The sequence below is a fragment of the Leopardus geoffroyi genome, chromosome C3 (genome assembly GCF_018350155.1).
Source record: "Leopardus geoffroyi isolate Oge1 chromosome C3, O.geoffroyi_Oge1_pat1.0, whole genome shotgun sequence".
Classification (NCBI taxonomy): domain Eukaryota; kingdom Metazoa; phylum Chordata; class Mammalia; order Carnivora; family Felidae; genus Leopardus; species Leopardus geoffroyi.
Window position 1 is genome coordinate 3,314,522 of NC_059338.1, and position 22,105 is coordinate 3,336,626.

The 22,105-nt window shown below is 43.5% G+C and overlaps 1 protein-coding gene across 3 annotated transcripts in view; it reads left to right on the top strand.

The window, feature by feature from the left end:
• Nucleotides 1-19,959, top strand: part of LOC123585988 (T-cell surface glycoprotein CD1a-like) — a 49,774-nt gene extending 29,815 nt beyond the window's left edge. Inside the window, exons 1-6 of one of the 3 annotated variants that reach the window (XM_045454781.1) lie at nucleotides 16,058-16,296; nucleotides 17,145-17,411; nucleotides 18,099-18,377; nucleotides 18,572-18,850; nucleotides 19,185-19,275; nucleotides 19,421-19,959. In XM_045454781.1, the coding sequence (XP_045310737.1) occupies nucleotides 16,236-16,296; nucleotides 17,145-17,411; nucleotides 18,099-18,377; nucleotides 18,572-18,850; nucleotides 19,185-19,275; nucleotides 19,421-19,499 (1,056 nt within the window). In that variant the 5' untranslated portion in view covers nucleotides 16,058-16,235 and the 3' untranslated portion in view covers nucleotides 19,500-19,959. Of the gene's footprint in view, nucleotides 1-16,057; nucleotides 16,297-17,144; nucleotides 17,412-18,098; nucleotides 18,378-18,571; nucleotides 18,851-19,184; nucleotides 19,276-19,420 lie in introns of those variants that run through there. The other 2 variants (XM_045454787.1, XM_045454780.1) reach the window with 2 other exon arrangements.
• The last annotated feature ends 2,146 nt before the right edge of the window (nucleotides 19,960-22,105 follow it).

Consider the following 22,105-nt stretch of genomic DNA (forward strand, 5'->3'; position numbering starts at 1 on the left):
AAAGGAAAGGGGGAAAACAAATGGTTAACTGATAGAGATCACAATCCTGTAGAACATGAATCTCCATCAGTTTACAAATATCTTAGTGAGTTGCAAGAAAAAGGCAGTCTTATCAATAGCCTCATCTCCAGAAACCTATAGACTCAGTTTCCTGGAGCCCCAACATCACCCTTCATAGTGATAAGGGGAACAAAGGCAAGAAGGAAATGGCAGGTGAAATTAAATTTCCTTTATGACCTACAGCCCATTGACAAATACTTGAGGCAGGCAGAGTAAAACATTTCTCCAGGAACTGCCTACTGTCTTAATGCTAATTCTTTGCTAGAAGGAAAACAACCTAAGCTTGCCAATAGCTAGGCCTCCAGTATCCTGTGAGTTTTTCTTTAGCATATGACAATCTCATTGGAAACACCCCCTCCACTTTATCTCCCCCAGCTCCCAAATATATAACCAGTCTCTCCACAGGGTCTGGGGCAGCTCTTCCTGCCCATGAGTCCTGTCCCCCTACTTTAATGAAATCACCTTTTTGCACCAAAGACGTCTTCAAGAATTCTTTCTTGGCTGTTGGCTCTGAACCCATGAACACCCCACCATCACCCCAAAGCCTCATCACATTACAGAGCTGAGGATCAGGGCAGCTTGTTAACACAAAATCTAGGGAAATACAGATGCCTCTAAGGAAATATGGCATGCAAACCCTTGCTTACATAGGATAGATGCCAGAGTCTCTACAAACCAGAAAGATTACTTCAGCTATAAGTGTTAACAAATGACTGAAGGCTAGCATGAGTCCCAGAAATTTGCTGTATCCCTAGGCTTTTCCCGTCGACCTGGCCAGGGGCTCCCGACAGACTGGCATCCAGGACACAGACCAGAGAACTGCTTTCTGGTGGTACAAGCCTGAGGTCTGACAGCAGCTCCCTCCTGAGAAGGGCAGGAAGGCCACCATCCCCCACACACAAAGGAGCCTTCACTGGGTGTGGGAAGGGCAGGGAGCCCCACTACCTCAGGGCACAGTGAGCCACTCTGCAGCTGGGGGGAGGGCCAGTGGGGGAAGGGCCAGGAACACACCTTGTCCCAGACTAAGAAGATCCATCTGCTGAGGCAAAGGGGGGAACTCTCAGAAGGCCCAGTCTCCAAACTGATACACGAAGCACCTGGCTGAGGATGGGACTGGACCAGAGCAGAGGTAGCGTCCCCCTCTCTGTCCCCAGCAGACCAGCCAGCAGGGAACCAAGGGCAGCTCCTGCTGGTGGGGGAAGAAGACAATGAAGATACATGCCCTTGAGCCACATCCTGTTAGAAAAAGAAAATTGTAGACTCAAAATGATGTCATCAGCTGAGTTCCCTCCCTGGGGCTTCATACCCCATCTAACTAATTTCAGTGAGCCCAGAAATGTAGCCTAAATGAGTCAGGCAGGAAATTTTTCTTTCCATCAGTACCACTGAATCTGTCACCTGGCACCTCTCCAACCCCCTAAGGAAGACAAGGTCATGTGCAGGATAAGACTCCTTGCTCTTCCCACAAGAAAACAGGCCTGAATCCTGGATACCTCCTTTGCCACCAACCCCATGGCCCCACCCTCTCTCTGTAAAAACCTTCCATTTGTACAACTTCTCAAGGTGCCTACCTGTGTGCTAGCTGGGGTGACGCGTGATTCATGGGTCATTTAATAAAGAAATTATTGCCCAAATGTATGAAGTTAAATTTTCTTATTTAACAGTTCTGAAGTTTGCCTCATAAGATTGAATGTAGACATTAAAGAATAAAAAGCTTAAAGGATGAGGTTATTCATTATGTGTTAAGTATCTGGACACACAGCTGCCTCTCATACATTTTGAAACACTCTCCGAGAACATGTTTCCCATACAAATAGAAAAAGCTGAGTAAGTCATGAATGAATGAATGAATGATAGAATGTATGAATGAATGAATAAATGAATGAATAGATGTATTGTGTTCAAAAAATCCTTAGAAAATTTCCTGCATTTTGAGTATTTCACTGCCATTGCCATGACATTTCCTGGTTTATTAAAGGCTGATACAGCTTGTCCTTTCATGTCTAGGAAAACCCTGGAAGAAATTTTTACCAGTCACTTATTCAGCAGCTGAACCAGCACTCTATTCCTGATCAGTGGTTTGTTAGAAACCCACGAAAACACCCAGGATAGGGATTGATCCAGATGTCAGTGTCAATAAGACAGGGTAAGAGTGGGACAGGGGAGGACACGTGAAGAAAAAGGCAAGCAGGTAAGAAAAGGAATAGGGGAATGTTTTAAAGAAAGGAAGAGAGAAGTGTGGAGGAACATTGTAAAGAAGAGGCACATTAGCCCAGCATTCCCAGGGGCCACATCCACGTCCATCAGAGGGGAGCTTCCAGTCACAAAGGACAGAAATCTGCCTTGCTGGGCTGAAGCATGCAGGGAATGTATTGGCTGGTGGAACTGGGGGGGGGGGCCCAAATCATTGGGGCTCCAGTCCCTTCTGTGGGTCTGTGTGTCTGCCTTTACTTTTCTGATGCTTTTGTTTCATTGTTGCTGCTGCCTTTTGCTTCACTGGAGTATGATGACAAATGAAAATTGTACCTTTGTACAGTGTGCAGCTTTCCAGCCACCCAGGGAGGAAGGCTGGGAGGTCCCACTGGCCGCATGGGCCTTTGCCAGCTCTGGCAGGTGCAGCAGAGCCTGTGATGTGACATGAACAAAGGTCCTACTGATGAAAGTCTTCCAACAACTTCTCAGAGGACGTTCCGAAGAATGTCGGGAGCCCAGTGCACACGGCACGCAGGGAGCTACAGGTGACACTCAGGTCCTGAGCTGTGGAGCCTCCAGTTTGACATGCAGCATTTTGAAGGAAAATGAAGAATTGGTCAAGGAAATTGAATTGAGACAAACTGTGAAGAATAATATTTTACGTTGCGTTCATCACGTTTGAATGCATTGAATTGCTGTGCAATAAACTCTGTCGTCTTTTGAAAACATAAAAGGAAGTAACCACTTGATGGTTTAGTGTATGTGGACACGGTGACATCATGCCCACAACTAAGCTAGTTAACATGGCTATCACCTCACATCCCGACCCTTTTCTTTTTTTCCTTTATTTAATCAAGTTTTAATTTAAATTTCTGTTAGGTAGCATATAGGGTAATGTTACTTTCAGGGGTAGAATTTAGCAATTTCATCACCGACATACAACATCACAACAATGCCCATCACCCATTTCACCCATCCCCCACCCAATCCCCTCCAGGAACCCTCAGTCTGTTCTCTGTAGGTAAGGGTCTGGTTCATGGTTTGCTTCCCTCTTTAACCCCCCTATATTTATCTGTTTAGTTTCTTCAATTCCTCATGTGAGTGAATAAAGATGGTATTTGTGTTTCTCTCACTGACTTATTTTGCTTAGCATAATACACTCTAGCTCCATCCATGGAATTGTAAACAGCGAGTTATCATTATTTTTTATTTTTAAAAAAAATTTTTTTTTCAACGTTTATTTATTTTTGGGACAGAGAGAGACAGAGCAAGAACGGGGGAGGGGCAGAGAGAGAGGGAGACACAGAATCGGAAACAGGCTCCATGCTCTGAGCCATCAGCCCAGAGCCTGACGCGGGGCTCGAACTCACGGACCGCGAGATCGTGACCTGGCTGAAGTCGGACGCTTAACCGACTGCGCCACCCAGACGCCCGAGTTATCATTATTTTATGGCTGAATGACATTCCATTGTGTATAGATACGAAGATCCATTCATCAGTCAGTGGACATTGGGCTCTTTCCATTATTTGGCTATTGTTGATGGCGCTGCTATAAACATCAGAGTGCATCTACCCCTTCAAATGAGTGTTTTTGTAGCCTTTGGGTAAATACCTAGTGGTGACATTGCTGAGTCATAGGTAGTTCTATTTTAACTTTTTGAGGAAGCTCCACACTGTTTCCCAGAGTGCCTGCACCAGTTTGCATTCCCAGGAACAGTGTGAGGTATTCCCCTTTCTTCACATCCTCCCCATCACCTGTTGTTTCTTGTATTGTTAATTTTAGCCATTCTGACCGGTGTGATGTGATGGCTCATTGTAGCTTTGATTTGTATTTGCCTGATGATAAGTAATGATGACCATCCTTTCATGTGTCTGTATCCATTTGCATGTGTTCTCTGGAAAAATGTCTTTTCATGACTTCTGCCCATGTCTTAATGGAATTATTAGCTTTTCTGGGGGGGTATTGAGTTTGATAAGTTTGTTATAGATTTTGGAGACTAGCCTTTCGTCACATATGTCATTTGCAAATATCTTCTCCCATTTTGAAGGTTGCCTTTCAGTTTTGTTGATTGTTTTCTTCACTGTGAAGAAGGTTTTTATCTTTTTTTTTTTTTTAATTTTTTTTTCAACGTTTATTTATTTTTGGGACAGAGAGAGACAGAGCATGAACGGGGGAGGGGCAGAGAGAGAGGGAGACACAGAATCGGAAACAGGCTCCAGGCTCTGAGCCATCAGCCCAGAGCCTGACGCGGGGCTCGAACCCACGGACCGCGAGATCGTGACCTGGCTGAAGTCGGACGCTTAACCGACTGTGCCACCCAGGCACCCCAAGAAGGTTTTTATCTTGAGAAACTCACAATATTGTATTCTTGCTTTTGTTTCCATGCCTCCCATGACATGTCTAGTAAGAAGTTGCTGAGGCCAAGGTCAAAGAGGTTGCTGCCTGAGTCCTCCTCTAGGATTTTGATGGTTTCCTGTGTCACAGAGGTCTTTTATCCATTTTGACTTTATTTTTGTGTATGGTGTAAGAAATTGGTCCAGTTTCATTCTTCTGCATATTGCTGTCCAGTTTTTCCAACCCCATTTGTGGAAGAGACTCATTTTTTCATTGGATACTTTTTCCTACTATGTTGGGCATTAGTTGGCCATATGGTTGTGGGTCCATTACTGGATTTTCTATTCTGTTCCATTGATCTATGTGTCTGTTTCTGTGCCCCTATGATACTGTCTTGTTCACCACAGCTTTGTAATAGAGTTGGAAGCTTGGAATTGTGATGCCTCCAGCTTTGCCTTGCGTTTTCGAGATTGCTTTGGCTGTTTGGGATCTTTTGTGGTACCATACAAATTTTAGAATTGTTTGTACTATCTTTGTGGTATTTTGCTGCTGGTATTTTGATAGGAATTGCATGAAATGTGTAGATCGCTTTGGGTAGTAAAACATTTTAACAATATTTGTTCTTCCTATCCATGAGTATTATCAAGGCCTGATTTATGACCCAGCATGTGATCTATCCTGGAGAATGTTCCATTTGCACTTGAGAAGCGTGTATGTGTTGCTTTAGAATGAAATGTTCTGCGTATATCAAGTGAATCCATCTGGTCCGTGTGTCACTGAAAGCCATTGTTTCTTGTTGATTTTTCTGCTAAGTAATCTGTCTCTCGCTTAAATTGAGTATTAAAGTCTCCTACTATTTTCTATTAGTATCAACGAGTTTCTTTAGGTTCATTACTAATTGATGTATATGTGTGCATTGTTTCATGTTGGGAGCATAAATATTTACAATTGTTAGATATTCTTCTCGGATAGTCTCTTTGATTATGATGTAGTGACCTTCTTCATCTCTTGTTACATAAGACAGCCTTTGTCTTTGCTTTAGAATCTAGCTTGTGTGATAGAAGAATGACTACTCCAGCTTCTTATTTTCTTTGGATGTTCATTAGCATGATAAATGTTTCTTTATCCTCTCAATCATTCTGCAGGTGTCTTTAGCTTTCAAATCATTCTCTTGTTAGCAGCATATAAATGTTTTTTGTTTACTTTTTAAAATACATTCTGAGGGGCGCCTGGGTGGCGCAGTCGGTTAAGCGTCCGACTTCAGCCAGGTCACTATCTCGCGGTCCGTGAGTTCGAGCCCCGCGTCAGGCTCTGGGCTGATGGCTCAGAGCCTGGAGCCTGTTTCCGATTCTGTGTCTCCCTCTCTCTCTGCCCCTCCCCCGTTCATGCTCTGTCTCTCTCTGTCCCAAAAAAAATAAATAAACATTGAAAAAAAATACATTCTGATACCCTATGTCTTTTGATTGGAGCACTTAATCCGTTTACACCCAGAGTGATTATTGAAACATATGAATTTAGTGTGTTACCTGTGATGCTGGTGTTTCTGGTGATGTCCTGTGTTCCTTTCTAGTGTTTGTTACTTTTAATCTTTTTCCCCTCCTCAAAGAGTCCCCTTTAATAATTCTTGCGGGGCTGGCTTAGTGGTCACAACTCCTTTAGAAAATCTAAACAAAATGTTTCTCTGGGAAACTCTTTTTCTCTGTTTCTATTATGAATGGCTGCCTTTTTTTTTTTCAATATATGAAATTTATTGTCAAATTGGTTTCCATATAACACCCAGTGCTCATCCAAAAGTTGCCCTCCTCAATACCCATCACCCACCCTCCCCTCCCTCCCACCCCCCATCAACCCCGTTTGTTCTCAGTAGTTAAGAGTCTCTTATGCTTTGGCTTTCTCCCACTCTAACCTCTTTTTTTTTTCCCCCTTCCCCTCCCCCATGGGTTTCTGTTAAGTTTCTCAGGATCCACATAAGAGTGAAAACATATGGTATCTGTCTTTCTCTGTATGGCTTATTTCACTTAGTATCACACTCTCTCGTTCCATCCACGTGGCTACAAAGGGCCATATTTCATTCTTTCTCATTGCCACGTGGTACTCCATTGTGTATATAAACCACAATTTCTTTATCCATTCATCAGTTGATGGACATTTAGGCTCTTTCCATAACTTGGCTATTGTTGAGAGTGCTGCTATAAACATTGGAGTACAAGTGCCCCTATGCATCAGTACTCCTATATCCCTTGGGTAAATTCCTAGCAGTGCTATTGCTGGGTCATAGGGTAGGTCTATTTTTAATTTTCTGAGGAACCTCCACACTGTTTTCCAGAGTGGCTGCATCAATTTGCATTCCCACCAACAGTGCAAGAGGGTTCCTGTTTCTCCACATCCTCTCCAGCATCTATAGTCTCCTGATTTGTTCATTTTGGCCACTCTGACTGGTGTCAGGTGATACCTGAGTGTGGTTTTGATTTGTATTTCCCTTATGAGGAGCGACGTTGAGCATCTTTTCATGTGCCTGTTGGCCATCCGGATGTCTTCTTTAGAGAGGTCTATTCATGTTTTCTGCCCATTTCTTCACTGGGTTATTTGTGTTTCGGGTGTGGAGTTTGGTGAGCTCTTTATAGATTTGGGATACAGCCCTTTGTCCGATATGTCATTTGCAAATATCTTTTCCCATTCCGTTGGTTGCCTTTTAGTTTTGTTGGTTGTTTCCTTTGCTGTGCAGAAGCTTTTTATCTTCATAAGGTCCCAGTAATTCATTTTTGCTTTTAATTCCCTTGCCTTTGGGGATGTGTCAAGTAAGAGATTGCTATGGCTGAGGTCAGAGAGGTCTTTTCCTGCTTTCTCCTCTAGGGTTTTGATGGTTTCCTGTCTCACATTCAGGTCCTTTATCCATTTTGAGTTTATTTTTGTGAATGGTGTGAGAAAGTGGTCTAGTTTCAACCTTCTGCATGTTGCTGTCCAGTTCTCCCAGCACCATTTGTTAAAGAGACTGTCTTTTTTCCATTGGATGTTCTTTCCTGCTTTGTCAAAGATTAGTTGGCCATATGTTTGTGGGTCCAGTTCTGGGGTTTCTATTCTATTCCATTGGTCTATGTGTATGAATGGCTGCCTTGATGGATAAAGTAGTTTTGTCTGGACATTTTTTCCCATTCAGCACCTTGAATATATTATGCCACTGTCTTCTAGCCTACCACATTTCTAAGGACAGATGTTGCAAACCTGATCTACCCTCTCTTATACGTTAAGGACTTTGTTTTCCTTTCTGCTTCAGAATCCTTTCCTTGGCTGGGTATTCTGTGAGTCTGACTATCATATGTCTTGTGATGGCTGGCTTTTGTTGAATTTAATGGGAGTTCTTTGTGCTTCCTGGATTTAGATGTCTGTTTACGTCCCCAAATGAGGGAAGTTTTCAGCTACAATTTGCTCAAATACACCTTCTCTTCCATTTTCTCTCTTCTTCTTCAGGGACTCCTATGATACAAATGTTACGATGCTTCAAGGAGTCACTGCATTTCTTCTACTTTGCCTATCCTCACTGTCATTGCACATTTGGTTTTATATCTTGTTTGTAGTTTTATTTTTATTTTTTGGCATGTCTAGTTTTAGTTTTTTTTTTTTTTTTTTTTTTCATGCAGGAGGGGATTCTTTAGTGTCTTCTCTGCTTTTCTCAATCCCAAATAGTGTCTTTATGATAATTTTTTTATATTCTGGTTCAGATATCTTGGATTTGTATTGACTGAATCCTGGCTGTGACTTCTTTTCTTTCCTTCTTTCTTTGAGGTGAATTCCTCTGTCTTGTCATTTTATCTGGGTCACTGTTTTAATGTTAGTAAAGACATTTGTATTCTTGGTACCAGAGTAATGCCTATGTTATAAAGAAGTCTAGGAAAAAAAGAAGGTAGATCATAGGTGCGTTTTAGTCTGCTTGATAAAAGAAGCGAGATCCAAAATAATAGTAATAATAATGATGATGAATAACATAAATACAAAGAATTTAAAAAGTAAAAGTAAAAGTAAAAAAAAAAAAAAAAGGAAGTTAGATCCTGTGTGTGTTTTGGAATTCTTGTTAACAGAAACTAGATTCATAAAATAATAATTAAAAAAATTAAAATATAAAACAATTGAAAAAGTAAGCTAGCTCATATTTCTCCTAGAGTTGAAGATTTGCAGCAATCTATAATCAGTGGACTAAGTGCGCGAGAAGGGCTTGTGTTGGTCTTCTGGAGGTAGGGTCTCTTGCATCGATCTCAGGTGGCCTTGCCCTAGTAAAGGTGTACCTGCAGGGCTCAGAGGGGTGGGGCTTGGTGTAGGCCCCACCAAGCTTGGAGCTTGGTGTAGCTCCGAAGTCCACTGGGTGGGGCTGTTGTGCTCACTGAGGTCAGTCAGTGCTGAAGGGTGTGTGTGGGGAAAGGGTGTCTCAGCACCTTCGTGTCCCTAGAGCAGGAATTCATGCCCTCCACTCTTCAGGAAGCCCTGACAGAAGAGCAAATAATCACCCTTCCTGTGTCCCCAGCTTCTGTCAGATCCCTACCTTAACCCTGTAGGCATCAGAGCGGTCTGCCTGCCAGGATGCACAGTCCTCCACAGTACCCTTATGCTCTCCCTCAGGCACATGGGGGGAGGGTTCAAAACGCCAAATTTTAGGGACCCGCTGCCAGCAGAACCATGCTCATCCTCTGGGAGAGGTTGTGGCCACATTTTTGGCATTTGCCACTTTGTCATGGAAATTGGTTATGCCACCGTGCACTGATTTGGAGTTTATGGTAAAACGCAGCCAAAACCCCTCATCAAGGTTTGCTGCCCTGATTTGGCATCTCTGTTCCTATGCAGTGAGTAGTGCACCATATTGATGCCTGCAGGGTCTTTTGTCCCCAGAGAGCCCGTGCTGCCTCTCCCAAGTGGTCTCCAAGCAGGGGAACTCTTTCTCCCCATGCAATCCAGCGGACCCTCAGACCACACTGACCACTATAAGGCAACTACCCTCCTTTCCCCTGGAGTACTGTAAAGCTATCCAGTCATGAAACAGGCAATGGCTTGGACCTCCAAAATTTCAGAATTTGCGTACTCGCTCTCATAAAAACCTATGGTGGACAGCCCCTCTTTTCCCAGTCAATGGTTTTGGGAAAGAGTTCTTACTGTGAAATCCCCTGAGTGTGCCTCCACTTTTTCCCTCCTTCTGTCCCTCTTCCTCTCTCTTCTCTCTGTGATCAGTTTCCCTACCTTCTGAAGTTCTTTTCTCACACAAATCAATTTCCTGCAGCTCCTGCTTTCCACAGTGTGGCCGCTTTTCTAGCTCTGGTTGTTCGGTTTTGTTCTCTCAATCCCCAGATCAATTTCTTGCGTGTTCCAAATGATTTCATATTCATCTAGCTGCGTTCAAGGGAAGAGGCAGCCCAGGGTCCCTCTACTCCTCTGTCATCTTCACTTGTCTCTGATAGAAAATTTAAAGTAATGGTCACAAAGATACTCACTGACTTGAGAAAAAACTGGAAACCCTCAGTGAGATTCTCAACCAAAAGGTAGAAAACATAAAAAAGAATCAATCAGTGATGAAGAACTCAATAACTAAAATCAAAAGTACACTAGATGCAATGAACAATAGACTAGAGGAAGCAGAAAGATGGATCAGTGACCTGGCAGACAGGGTATGGGAATGATCAAGCCAGACAGGAGAGGAAAAATAACACAAAATGTAAATAGACCTAGGAAACTCAAGGACACCATCAAGCAAAATAACATTTGCATTATAGATCACAGGAGATGAGAGAAAAAAAGGGAAGAAGATTTATTTGAAGAAATAATAGCTGAAAACTTCTCAAATCTCATGCAGGAAATAGAAGTCAAGAATCAGGAGGCACAGAGAGCCACCAGCAAAATCAACCCAAGGAGGTCCACAACACAATACCTATTAATTGAAATGGCACAAGTAGTGATAAAGGTGAATTTTAAAAGTAGCAAGAGAAAAGACAATAGCTACATACATGGGAAACCCATAAGGCTATCAGCTGACTTTTTACCAGAAACTGTGCAGGCCAGAGGGAGTGGCATGATATATTCAAGTACTGAAAGGAAAAAATCAGCAGCCAAGATTACTCTATCCAACAAGGCTATCATTCAGAAGAGAAGGAGAGATAGAGTTGTCCAGACAAACAAAAGTTAAAGGAATTCACGACCATTAACCCAACCCTACAAGAAATATTAAAAGGGACTATGAGGGGAAGGGAAAGGAAAGACCAAAAGGAAAGAAAGCACGAAGTGGTAAAAATAAAAATATCATAGAAATCAGTCAAGAGACTCACAAAATAAAAGGATGTAAAGTATGACGCCATATACCTAAAATGTGGACACAGGAGAAGAATAGAGAATGGATTCAAAGTTCAGTGACCAATAAGTTAATATTGACTGCTCTACACGGAATCTGTAAATATACACACTGATTGATATCTGCTCCAGCCAGAGGCTCAGGGATCCTATTTTGTTCTTGTATCTGCTGTGCTTCCTTTTGCTATATATCTTTTCCTTGCTCTTTCCTCTTCTTGGAATTTTCTTCTCTTTCCCTTTTGTTAAGTGTCTGTCTACAGATGGATGAATAAAGAAAAAGAGGTATGTATATACAATGGAATGATATTTAGCTGCAAAAAAGGAAATACTGTCCTTGTGATAACATGGCTGAAACTTGAGGACTTTATGCTAAGTGAAATAGTCTAGTCCCAGACAGAAAAATGGTGTATGATTTCATATATGTGGGTTATCTAAAATAGTGAAACTCATAGGAGCAGAGAGTAGTAGTTACCAGAGGTTTGATGGTGAGTAATTGAGGACTTGTTATTCAAAGTGTTGAAAGTTTCAATTATGTTAGTTGGGTATGTTAGAGATGTTCTGTACAACATAGTTCCTATAGTTAATAATACCATATTTTCCAAGAGTTAAGAGAGTAGATCTTCTGTTAAGTGCTCTTACCACAACACAAAATGAAACAAAGCAAAGGGCCACAAGGAAACTCTTTAAGGTTTTGGAGTTGTCTACTACCTTGATTGTGGTGGTGGTATCAGAAATGTTTGGTATATCTGAACTGATCAAATTGTACATGTGAAATTTGTACAGTTCTTTATTTTTACAATTATTGTAAACCAAACTTTATACACGTACATATGCTCCTAATGAACATTAGATGATCACTCTCCACATCCATTTCTATTTTTGTTAATGTGTATAATAATTTTTAAAATTAATTAATTAACTAATTAGTTTTTAAATGTACATTCAAGTTAGTTAGTCTATAGCGCAGCAATGATTTCAGGAGAAGATCCCTTGATGTCCCTTACCCATTTAGCCTATCCTCCTCCCACAGCCCCTCCAGCAACCCCCTGTTTGCTCTCTATATTTAAGAGTTGCTTATGCTTTTGTACAGTGCTTTATATATCAGTTTTATCCTAATGAAGCCATTAAAAATTGTAATAGTTGTGCAAAAAATAAAGAGAAAAGAATCCAAGTATATCAAGAAACCCAAGTAATCATGAGAGAAAAAAGCAAGAGGATAAAAAACGGAGAATACCAAAACAACCATAAAACAAGAAACAAAATGGCAATAAGTCATACCCTTCAATAAATACGTTGAATGTAAATGGAATAAATGCTCTAATAAAAAGATATACTGTGATGGGATGAAGAAAAAAGCAAGTCGTATCTCTATGCTGCCTACAAGAGGCTCATTTCAGATCTAAGGACACATGAAGATACAAAGTGAAATGATGGAGAATCATGCATCAAGCAAATGGATGTGAAATGAAATCCAGGGTGGCAATACTTATATCAGACAAAATAGACTTTTAAAGAAAGGCTGTACCAAGGGAAAAAGGAAGTCACTATAAAATAATAGAAGAAACAATCCATCAAGAAGATATAACCATTGTAAATATTTCTGCATCTCAGACGAGAGGAAGGAATAAAAGTTACCCAAAATGGCAAGGAAGAAGTAAAATGCCCACTGTTTGCAGATCACAATACTATATATAGACAACCCTAAAGACCACCCCCCCACCCCAATCTACTAGAACCAATAAATGAATTAAGTAAGGTCACAGGATACAAAATCAATATATAGAAATGCGTTGCATTTCTATACAATAATAACAAAGCAGCAAAAAAAGAAATGAAGAAAACCATCACACTGACAATGGTACCAAAAAATAAGAGAATACTTAGGAATATACTTAACCAAAGGAGTGAAACACATGTACTCTGAGAACTATAAAACACTGATGAACAAATTGAAGGTGACACAAGGAAATGGAAAGATATTCCATGCTCATGGATTGGAAGAAAAATAATGTTAACATGTCCATAGTACCCAAAGCAATCTACAGATTTAATGCAATGCCTATCAAAATACCAATAGCATTTTTCACAGAACTGGAGCAACCCATCTTGAAGTTTGTATGGAACCAAAAAGACTCTGAGTGGACAAATCAATCTTTAAAAAGTACAACAAAGCTGGAAGTATCACCATTCCAGATTTCAAGTTACACTACAAAGCTGTAGTAATAAAAACATTACGGTATTGGGACAAAAGTAGACACAGATCAATGGGAGAGAGCAGAGAACTAAGCAATAAACCCAGGATTTTATGGCCAATTAATTTTTTTACAAAGAGACAAGATCATGCAATGGCAAATAGAAAGTCTCTTTAAAATGTGGTGTTGGCTCATATTTGGATCTGGAGAAACTAAACAGAAGACCATGGAGGAGGGGAAGGGGAAAAAAAAAGTTACAGAGAGAGAGGAGACTCTTAAGACTGGGTCTCTTATGAGACCAAGAACAAACTAAGGGTAGATGGGGTAGCGGGGAGAGGGGAAAGTGGGTGATGGGCAGGGAGGAGGGCACTGGTTGGGATGAGCAGTGTGTGTTGTATGCAAACCAATTTGACAATAAATTATATTAAAAAAATAAAATGCAGCGTTGGCGAAAGTGGACAGCAACATGCAAAAGAAAGAAACTGGACCACTTTGTTACACTATATGCCATTATAGACTCAATGTGGATTGAGGATCAAAACGTGCGGGGCACCTGGGTGGCTCAGTTGATTAAGCTTCCTACTTTGGCTCAGGTCATGATCTCACGGTCTGTGAGTTTGAGCCCCACGTTGGGCTCTGTGCTGCCAGCTCAGAGCCTGGAACCTGCTTTGGATTCTGTGTCTCCCTCTCTTTCTCACCCTCCTCTGCTTGTGTTCTGTCTCTCTCTCTCAGAAATGAATAAATGTTAAAAAAAAAACCCACAATGTGGAACCTGATATCATAAGCATGCCAGAAGAGAGCACAGGCAGATCTGTCTCTCCATCAGCTGCAGCAATACTTTTCTAGAAATGGCTCCTGAGGCAAGGGAAACAGAAGCAAAAATAAAATATTGGGATTACATGGAAATATAAAGCTTCTGCACAGCAAAGGAAACAATCAACAAAATTCAAAGACAATGTACAGAATATGAACAGATATTTGCTAATGACATATCTGATAAAGGGTTAGTATCCAAACTGTACAAGGAACTTGTACAACTCAACACCAATAAAACCAATAATCCAATTAAAAAAGGGGCAGAAGACATGAATAGACATTTCTCCAGAGAAGACATCCAGATGGCCAAACACATGAAAAGATGCTTAGCATCACTCTTCATCAGGGAAATGCAAATCAAAACCACAATGAGATGCCACCTCACTCCTGTCAGTTCGGTTAAATTCAGACACACAGGAAACAAGCGTTGGGGAAGATGTGGAGAAGGACCCTTGTACCCTGTTGGTAGGAATGCAAACTGGTGCAGCCCCTGTGGAAACAGTATGCAGTTTCCTCAACAGTTAAAAACAGATTTCCCACGTGATCCTGTAACTCCTCTACTGTATATTTACTCAAGTAATATGAAAATGGCAATTTGAAAAGATACACGCACTCCTATGTTTACTGCGGCGTTATTTACGGTAGCCAAATTATGGAAGCCACCCAGCGTCCACGGATGATGGATGAAGAAGGACAAAGTGTGGTATGTACGTATAATGGGATGTTACTCAGTCAAGTAAAGGACTGAAATATTGCCATGTGCAATGACATAGATGGAGCTGGAGAGTTTTAAGCTACGTGAAATAAGTAAGTCTTCCAGAGAAAGACAAACACCTATTGTCTCACTCACGTGTGGAACTTAAGAAACAAAACAAATGAAAAAGACAAAAGAGAGATAAAGGAAAAAACCGAATGGGAACAATAGAGAACACACTGTTGGTCACCCGAGGGGAGGCAGGTGGGGAATGAGAGAAGATGGTGAAGGGAATAGTTTTATACTTATATTGATGAACGCTGAGCAATGCATAGAGTTAACTCGAATTAAAAAAAAAAAAAACACAAAAGGAAGAAAAAGTAACTCAGCACACCAGAATATATAATTCTTGGTGTATGTGTTATTTCCTCCCAAAGAGACTAAAACCTCCTTGAATAAAGTGATTGCATTGTGAAGACTGTATTTTCGTGCATGTAGCAAGGTGCTTGGACCAGGCTGGTGTTAAGTGAGTGTTTGGTGAGTGAATATGTATTAGTGCAAGTCCGACTGAGTGGGTATTCTTCAGATGTTTCAGTGTCCTGTGGTCTCTCTGATGACAACTGATTCTCCCCTAAAAATAATGGTGAACTGGTGGTTGCTGATACTGTTACACAGGCAATCGTGGGGAAATTTGGAAAAGCAAATAGAATGTGTTAAAAGAAACCCATGGACTCAAAATGGTGTCTCAGGCCAGGCCAAGTCCCCAAACCTTGTTTGATGCCTAAGCTAATGGCTGTTCCAACCTGCCCCAGAAATGTAAGTCTTCCCCTGTCAGCGAGGAATTCTCTGTTCATCACAGTGAGGTCTGTTGTCACGTGAGTCCTCTCCATCCCCCAGTGAGGGGAGGTCATCTGTATGGCTAGACCCCTGCGCTCCCAATTAAGGGAAAGTGAGCTTCCCTGAAACATTTGTTTCTTGTATTTGTCCAACTTCCTTCCTATAAAAAACCTCTTATTTGTACGCTTCCTAGGGTCTCCTCTTTCCCATGCCAAATTGTATGCTCCCTCAAACTTGTATCCCTTAATGCAATCGATTAGATCTTCGAATTGACCTGGTTGATTGTTTTTAAACACAAGCAGTAACACATCAGAGATGTGGATGGGCTGGGGTGGGGGTGAGACAGGGAAGGGAGTCCATGGGGAGTGTTCCAAGGGCAGGAGGGACAGGGTGACAGCAGGCTCCAGGGCTGCATGCTGGGGAGCCATGTTTTCATGGGTTACTGCCTTGATGAGGAGAAAAAGCACGAGAGGTAGGGTCCCTTTTCCATGCCACACAAGACTTGGTCCCCAGCACCTGAGTTAGGACCTCGGGAAACAGAATGGAGGCTGGTGACAGGGAGAAGCTGGAAGCGGGAGAGGAGGGTCAGACCCGAAGGGGAAGTGAGAGTCTGAGTAGGTGTCCAGGGTTGAGGGTGGAGTCCATTTGCATTGTCGCGGAGACTCAGGGAAGGTGTGTGTGTTGAGAAGGAAGTCAGAAGAGAGGGGCTGCGTGTGGGGAGGTTTGTGAGAACAGATGCCAAAGACCCACTTTCCGAGAGAAAGAAAGAACATCTGCACAGAAGATGCTGTTGTTGCAACTGGTATTGCTCACGGTTCTTGTCCCAGGTGGTGACAGTGACGATGGTGAGGACGGTGGCCCTGCTGAGGGGGTGTGTGGGTATGGATATATGTATACGTGCATGTGTGCTTGTGTGTGTCATGGGTTCCTGCATGTGTGTAGTATGTGCACATGTGCGCACATGTTTGTGTCTGCATGTGTGATGTGCTTACATTTGGGTGTCACACATGTATGTGTGCTGACAGATGTGCCTGTGTGTGAATGTGCGGTCATGTATGTGATTGTGTGTCTGCATGTGTGCATAAGTATTATGAGTGTGTGCATATAATGCCCATGTGTGTATCTCTGTGTGTGTCTTCATTTGTGCATGTGTGTATCTTGTATGTACATGTGCTTGAGTGTCTCCATGAGTGTAAGCATGTATGAATGTGTGTGTATAGGTGCCTGTGTCTCAGTGTGTATCTGCATGTGTGTCTGTGTGTGTGTCCTGTGTGTAAAAGTGCTTGTGTGTCTGTATGTTTGTATTTTAATATGTGTGTGTTTGTATTTGTGTGTGAATGTGTGCATGTGTATCTGTGTATGTTAGTTTGTGCAACATTGTGTGACTATAACTTTGCATGGGTGTGTCCATGTGTTTGTGCACACTCGCTTGTGTGTGCACTCGTGGTGTGGGTTCCCCAGCACACACATGGGGAGTGAGGGATGTCAGCCTGGTTCCTTCCTGAGCATCCCTGATCCCAGGGTCCTGTGCTCTTCTGAATGATGGGTGCCAAGCCTGGGGCTCTGGGGCAGCACATGTCTCCTGAGAGAACCATGGCTCCCTGTCCTCAGGGCCCCTCCCTGGCCTCTTTTCTGATTCTCTCTCCTTCCCTCTGCCCTCCTCTTCCTCACTCTATCTGTTCTCCTGCCACAGACTTCCAGGAGCCGAGCTGCTTCCGAATCATCCTGACAATATCCTTTTACAATCATTCCCGGACGCAGTATCACATCTCAGCTTGGCTGGATGAGCTTCAGACTCATAGCTGGGACAGCAAGAAGGGTATTTTCGTGAACAAGCTGCCTTGGTCCAAGGGCAACTTCAGCAACAAGGAGCTGATGGAACAGGAAAGGGCAATACAGGCAGCTTCCATTAGAATTCCTCTGATATTTCAGGACCATGTCAGTCAATGGCAGCTTGAATGTGAGTTCAGGTCCCTCAGGGCAGGTGGGATGGAGGTGGTCGGTGTGTGTGTCATCTTGAGTTCCTTCTTCCTCCAGGAAAGAGTCTCCACTGGCTTCTGAAGTCTCCACTCCCCATTGTGAAACTGAATGACACCCATCTGGGCAGGATGCAGAAGGCAGTCCCCACTTCTTAAAAGCTTTATGTCTTCTGCTCCTTCCCCTCCTCTCATTGACCTCAGGCTGTGCTCTCATGCCTCCACTAGTGTCTCCCTTGACCACCCTATTCCCTGGACTCCACCCAGATACCTACTTCTCCATCACTCTGTGACAGATCTTGGAATTGTGCTTTACTCCACATTCAGTCCCCTCAGCACACTCTATCTATGTATTCCATGTATTCACTATCCTCCTTTCACCCTGGATGGTTTTATCCCAGCTCTCCTACTGAGCCCGTCCCTGTCCCCTGCCCACGCCCTTCCTGTCTCCCCCGCCCCCAACAGTTGTTCCTTCCTCAGTCATTCACCTCTTCCTCTGCTGCAGCGACCACCACTTCCCCCTGTCTGGGCTTCTGCTCAAACCAAATTTGCTCCATTCCGTCCAACTCTCAACTTCGCGCTCTGCTTTGTCTGTCCTTGGCTTCCACTTATCCCATTTCATCTCTTCCCCCACATTTCCCCATCGTGTAACTCACAATCTCTCTTCCCAGATCCCTTTCAGGTCCAGGTGGTCAAAGGCTGTGAGATGCCCTTTGGAGAGGCACCAGTAGGATTTAAGCGGATTGCGTATGCAGGATCAGATCTCATGAGCTTCCATAACACGTCATGGTGGCCATCTCCAAAGGGAGGAAGGAGGGCTCAGCAGGTCTGCAATCTATTCAATCAGTACCACGTGGTCAACATGAGAATACAGACACATATTAATGACCTCTGTCCCCGTTTCCTCTTGGCTTTACTTGATGCAGGGAAGGCAGCTCTGCAGCGACAAGGTCAGTCCTGCTCCCTCCCTCCAAGCTTTCTTTCTGCACTCAGAAACTTGCAACATTTGCTCAAACTCAGGGAGAAAAGGGGCCAAGAGGGAGAAGGCTGATGGTGACAGGTTTCTAGAGGTGGAAAGGTGTGTATCTAAAGCGATGTGAGGATCTTCCCTCTCAGTCTGAGAATACCTGTCCTGTCTCTGCAGTGAAGCCAGAGGCCTGGCTGTCCACTGGCCCCAGTCCAGGTCCTGGCCATCTGCTCCTTGTGTGCCATGTCTCTGGTTTCTACCCAAAGCCCGTGCGGGTGACGTGGATGCAGGGTGAGCAGGAGAGGCAGAGCACCCGACGAAGCGACGTCTTGCCCCATGCTGATGGGACATGGTATCTTCAGACGTCCTTGGATGTGGAAGCCAGAGAGGCAGCTGGCCTGTCTTGCCGAGTGAGACACAGCAGTCTAGGAGGCCAGGACATGGTCCTCTACTGGGGTGAGAAAGCAGTGGGGGCTGGCTGGGAACGTGGGTGGGTGGCCCTTCAGCAAAGCAGAAAAGCCAGCTGAAAACTTTGGGATTCTAGGGACTCCAGATCATAAAGGACATAAAATTAATAGCCCAAGAAATGGACAGCTTCGTGTGAGGGTCCTGTAGATGTGGGAGGAAGCAGAGGGTTGAGTGAAGGATCCTTCTCTGAGTAGGGATGAGAGAAGAGAAAGAAGAAGGGTGGTTGGTGAGGCAGAGGATGACAGGAGCAAAAAGGACCAGGAAGGTGCAGTTGAACCCAAGATGGATGGGAATTGATACCCTCTGTGCACCAAACCCACAGAGCAGCACCGCCCCATGGACTTGGTCTTCCTGGCGGTGCTGGTGCCCCTGGTGCTTCTGGCAGGTCTTGCATTCTGGCTCTGGAAGCGCTGGTAAGACTCTGGAACCATGTTTCTGCTCTTTCCCAACTGTGTCTTTCCCCTTGTGTCTGTCCTCACCTTTCCTCCTCTCAGTGCTCCTCTCCCTACAGTCCTCACCCCCACCTGCTGCAGAGCATTTCCAATCTGTTCCTCCTAGGAAATCACACTGGAGACCTCAGTGCACTGGCCTCCCTTTGGAGAGAGATCCCAGCAGCCCAGGACCAGGACGTCCCTGAACCCAGCTCAGCAGTGATGGACCAGCAAGTCCCTATGTGCAGCTTTTGTCTTTCCTTTCTGCTCAGGCATCAGTTGTCAGTATAAGCTGAGTGTCGTTTAACAGGAACTCTTGTTCTGACCTGAGTCTCAGACTTAAATCTCAAAATTATCTTAGAGTAAAATGAAGTCTGAGGACCTCCATGGGTCACAGGCATCTTGTGTCACGTCCTCCCACGCACCTTCTCTGGTCTGCATAGTGGAAGCAGTCTCTGCTTGGTGGGAATTTCCACCACTTTAACCTGCACTGTGGATAATCTACACCCAGTTCCTATCCGTTTTTGCCCTGCATTTAGGTCCCTTTTCCCTTCTAATTCCTAGGTCTCTTGAGTGCAAAGCCCACGTCTTTCTAATATTTGTATCCTTGGCAAGGAGTCTCACCTGCATGGAATATGTCCTCAATAAAAGTCTGTGTTGAATTGATGCCAACTTCATAGTTGTTTCTTCTTTCGCCTCCTGTGGTGTTTGTAGTAGTTGAGACGTTTGATGTTCTTCTTGTCAAAAGTCTTTTCACTTTGCCTGGAGACTTGATACTGTTATGGTTCCTTGGTAACATCTCTGAGCCTCTGAGGAGAATACAGTTTTGTCTGTGGATATTTCTATTATTTAAACACAGACACCTATTGGAGTGGACCTGATGTGGATAAAAGGAGGAGGGCAGATACAGGTCCTGGCTGTTTGAGGCCCTCAGGACAGCAGCAGAGACGTCACCTTGGGGCTTGTTGGCAATATAGGGTCTTGGCCTCAGCTGAGGTTCACTGCATCACAGTCTGCATTTCATTTGATTTATTTTTATTTTTTTTTAAATGTTTATTCATTTTTGAGAGACAGAGAGAGACAGAGCATGAGTGGGGGAGAGCAGAGAGTGAGGGAGACACAGAATCTGAAGCAGGCTCCAGGCTCTGAGCTGTCAGCATACAGCCTGACACAGGGCTCGAACTCACAGACCACAAGGTCATGACCTGAGCTAAGTCAGCCACCTAACAAACTGAGCCACCCAGGCGCCCCTCACAATGTGCATTTTAACAAAATCATCGGGGCATTCACAGGTGCATAAAATGGGATGCCTGAGAGGTAGCAGTGTGAGTGTGTCCCTGCAGGGAAATGAGTAGGTCCACAAAGGAGAACAAGAGTGTTGTGCTCAGGAATGAATGGGGATCCAGCAAGGAGACGGCATACAAAACATCCTCACATTCGTGGCTGCTGTGTTACAGTCACTGAGGACAGGTTCAGCCACTGGGAGCTGTTGCTCCTAGGGGAAATATAGGGTTGAGTTCCTGAGAGCCTCTGCTCACAATGATTACCAACTGATGTATACACAGCCTTGTTTCATGTGTGTTTTTGTTTAAAGACAGTTTATTATATATATTTACTAATAATTTAATGTATGCTGTATTTCCCTATATTGAAATACCAGCCCAGAAGTATATAACATTTCCAGGCTTGGTTACTGTGATCGCCAGTGTCTTTGGCTTTCAGCCCCACAGCTGTGCTGTCCATTATTATTTAGAAACAAACAAAGAAGATATGGTCATCATTTCATGAATTCACATATTAAGTTCTTTTTTCCCCTTTTCTGTGGCATCATCATAGCGTCCAGACGTTACTTTAACATTTTCTTAGGTGGCTCCACATAGACGTCAAGAATTTCCTTTTCTTTTTCCTGGATTTACCGCATTGTTGATTCATTACCACTGAACTCAGAGGCACAGGACTCTGCATCGCGAGCCTGAGCAGGACCTACCTGCACAGGAATTTTGTCAGTGAGGCTCATCTCACCTTCTTGTGCTTAGGAACACCAGTCAGCCCTGCAGCTCTAGGCTTCAGGGCCTTTTGAAACACTGAAATCACCAGGAAAGTGCATGTAAATGCAGAAAATGTGGCACCAAATAGACGATGAAAAGGACACGTGTTTACAGTGTGGGAATTACCATGGAAATGCAGAGCAGCAACTGGTTCAGCCTCACCAGGACACATGCAATGAGGGACACATGTCAGAGCACTCGCCCTGCCATTCATTATGAGTAGCAGTGAGCTGGTGGGTCTGGGGGTTACAAATCCATGTCACTAGCTGTGTCCATTAGCACAGACAGCCTCTGTGGATAACAAAGATGGACCCTTTGGGATTATTTCAATGGCAGTGCTAGTGGAAATATCTATGGGTAGACTTTAGTTAGTCTAGTTTCTTAATTACCTCAACAAATAATTCTCAAGCCCTGACCATGCAGAAGGGAAACTGAGTGTAAAGTAGTGAGGGAAGAAAAGATCATTACTTTCTTTGGAGCTTGAAAATTTTGCTTCCCTATTTGATTATGGTTTTCATTGTTGTTTCTATCTAGTTTGTTAGCATAGCAACTGATTTTGGTTCAGTGTGGGTGAAAGCCACAAGTCCTGATTTGTTTAGGGGCTGAGAGAGGGGGCCCAGGGCAGGAGAACATCCAGAGAGACCAAGTGCATGAATCCACCACAGTACGTATGTGGACTTCCTGGAAAATAACGTTGAGATGGGAGATGTGGCAAAGGTGAAAAATACAGGATGTGAGCAAGCAAATCACAGGACTTCTGCCTT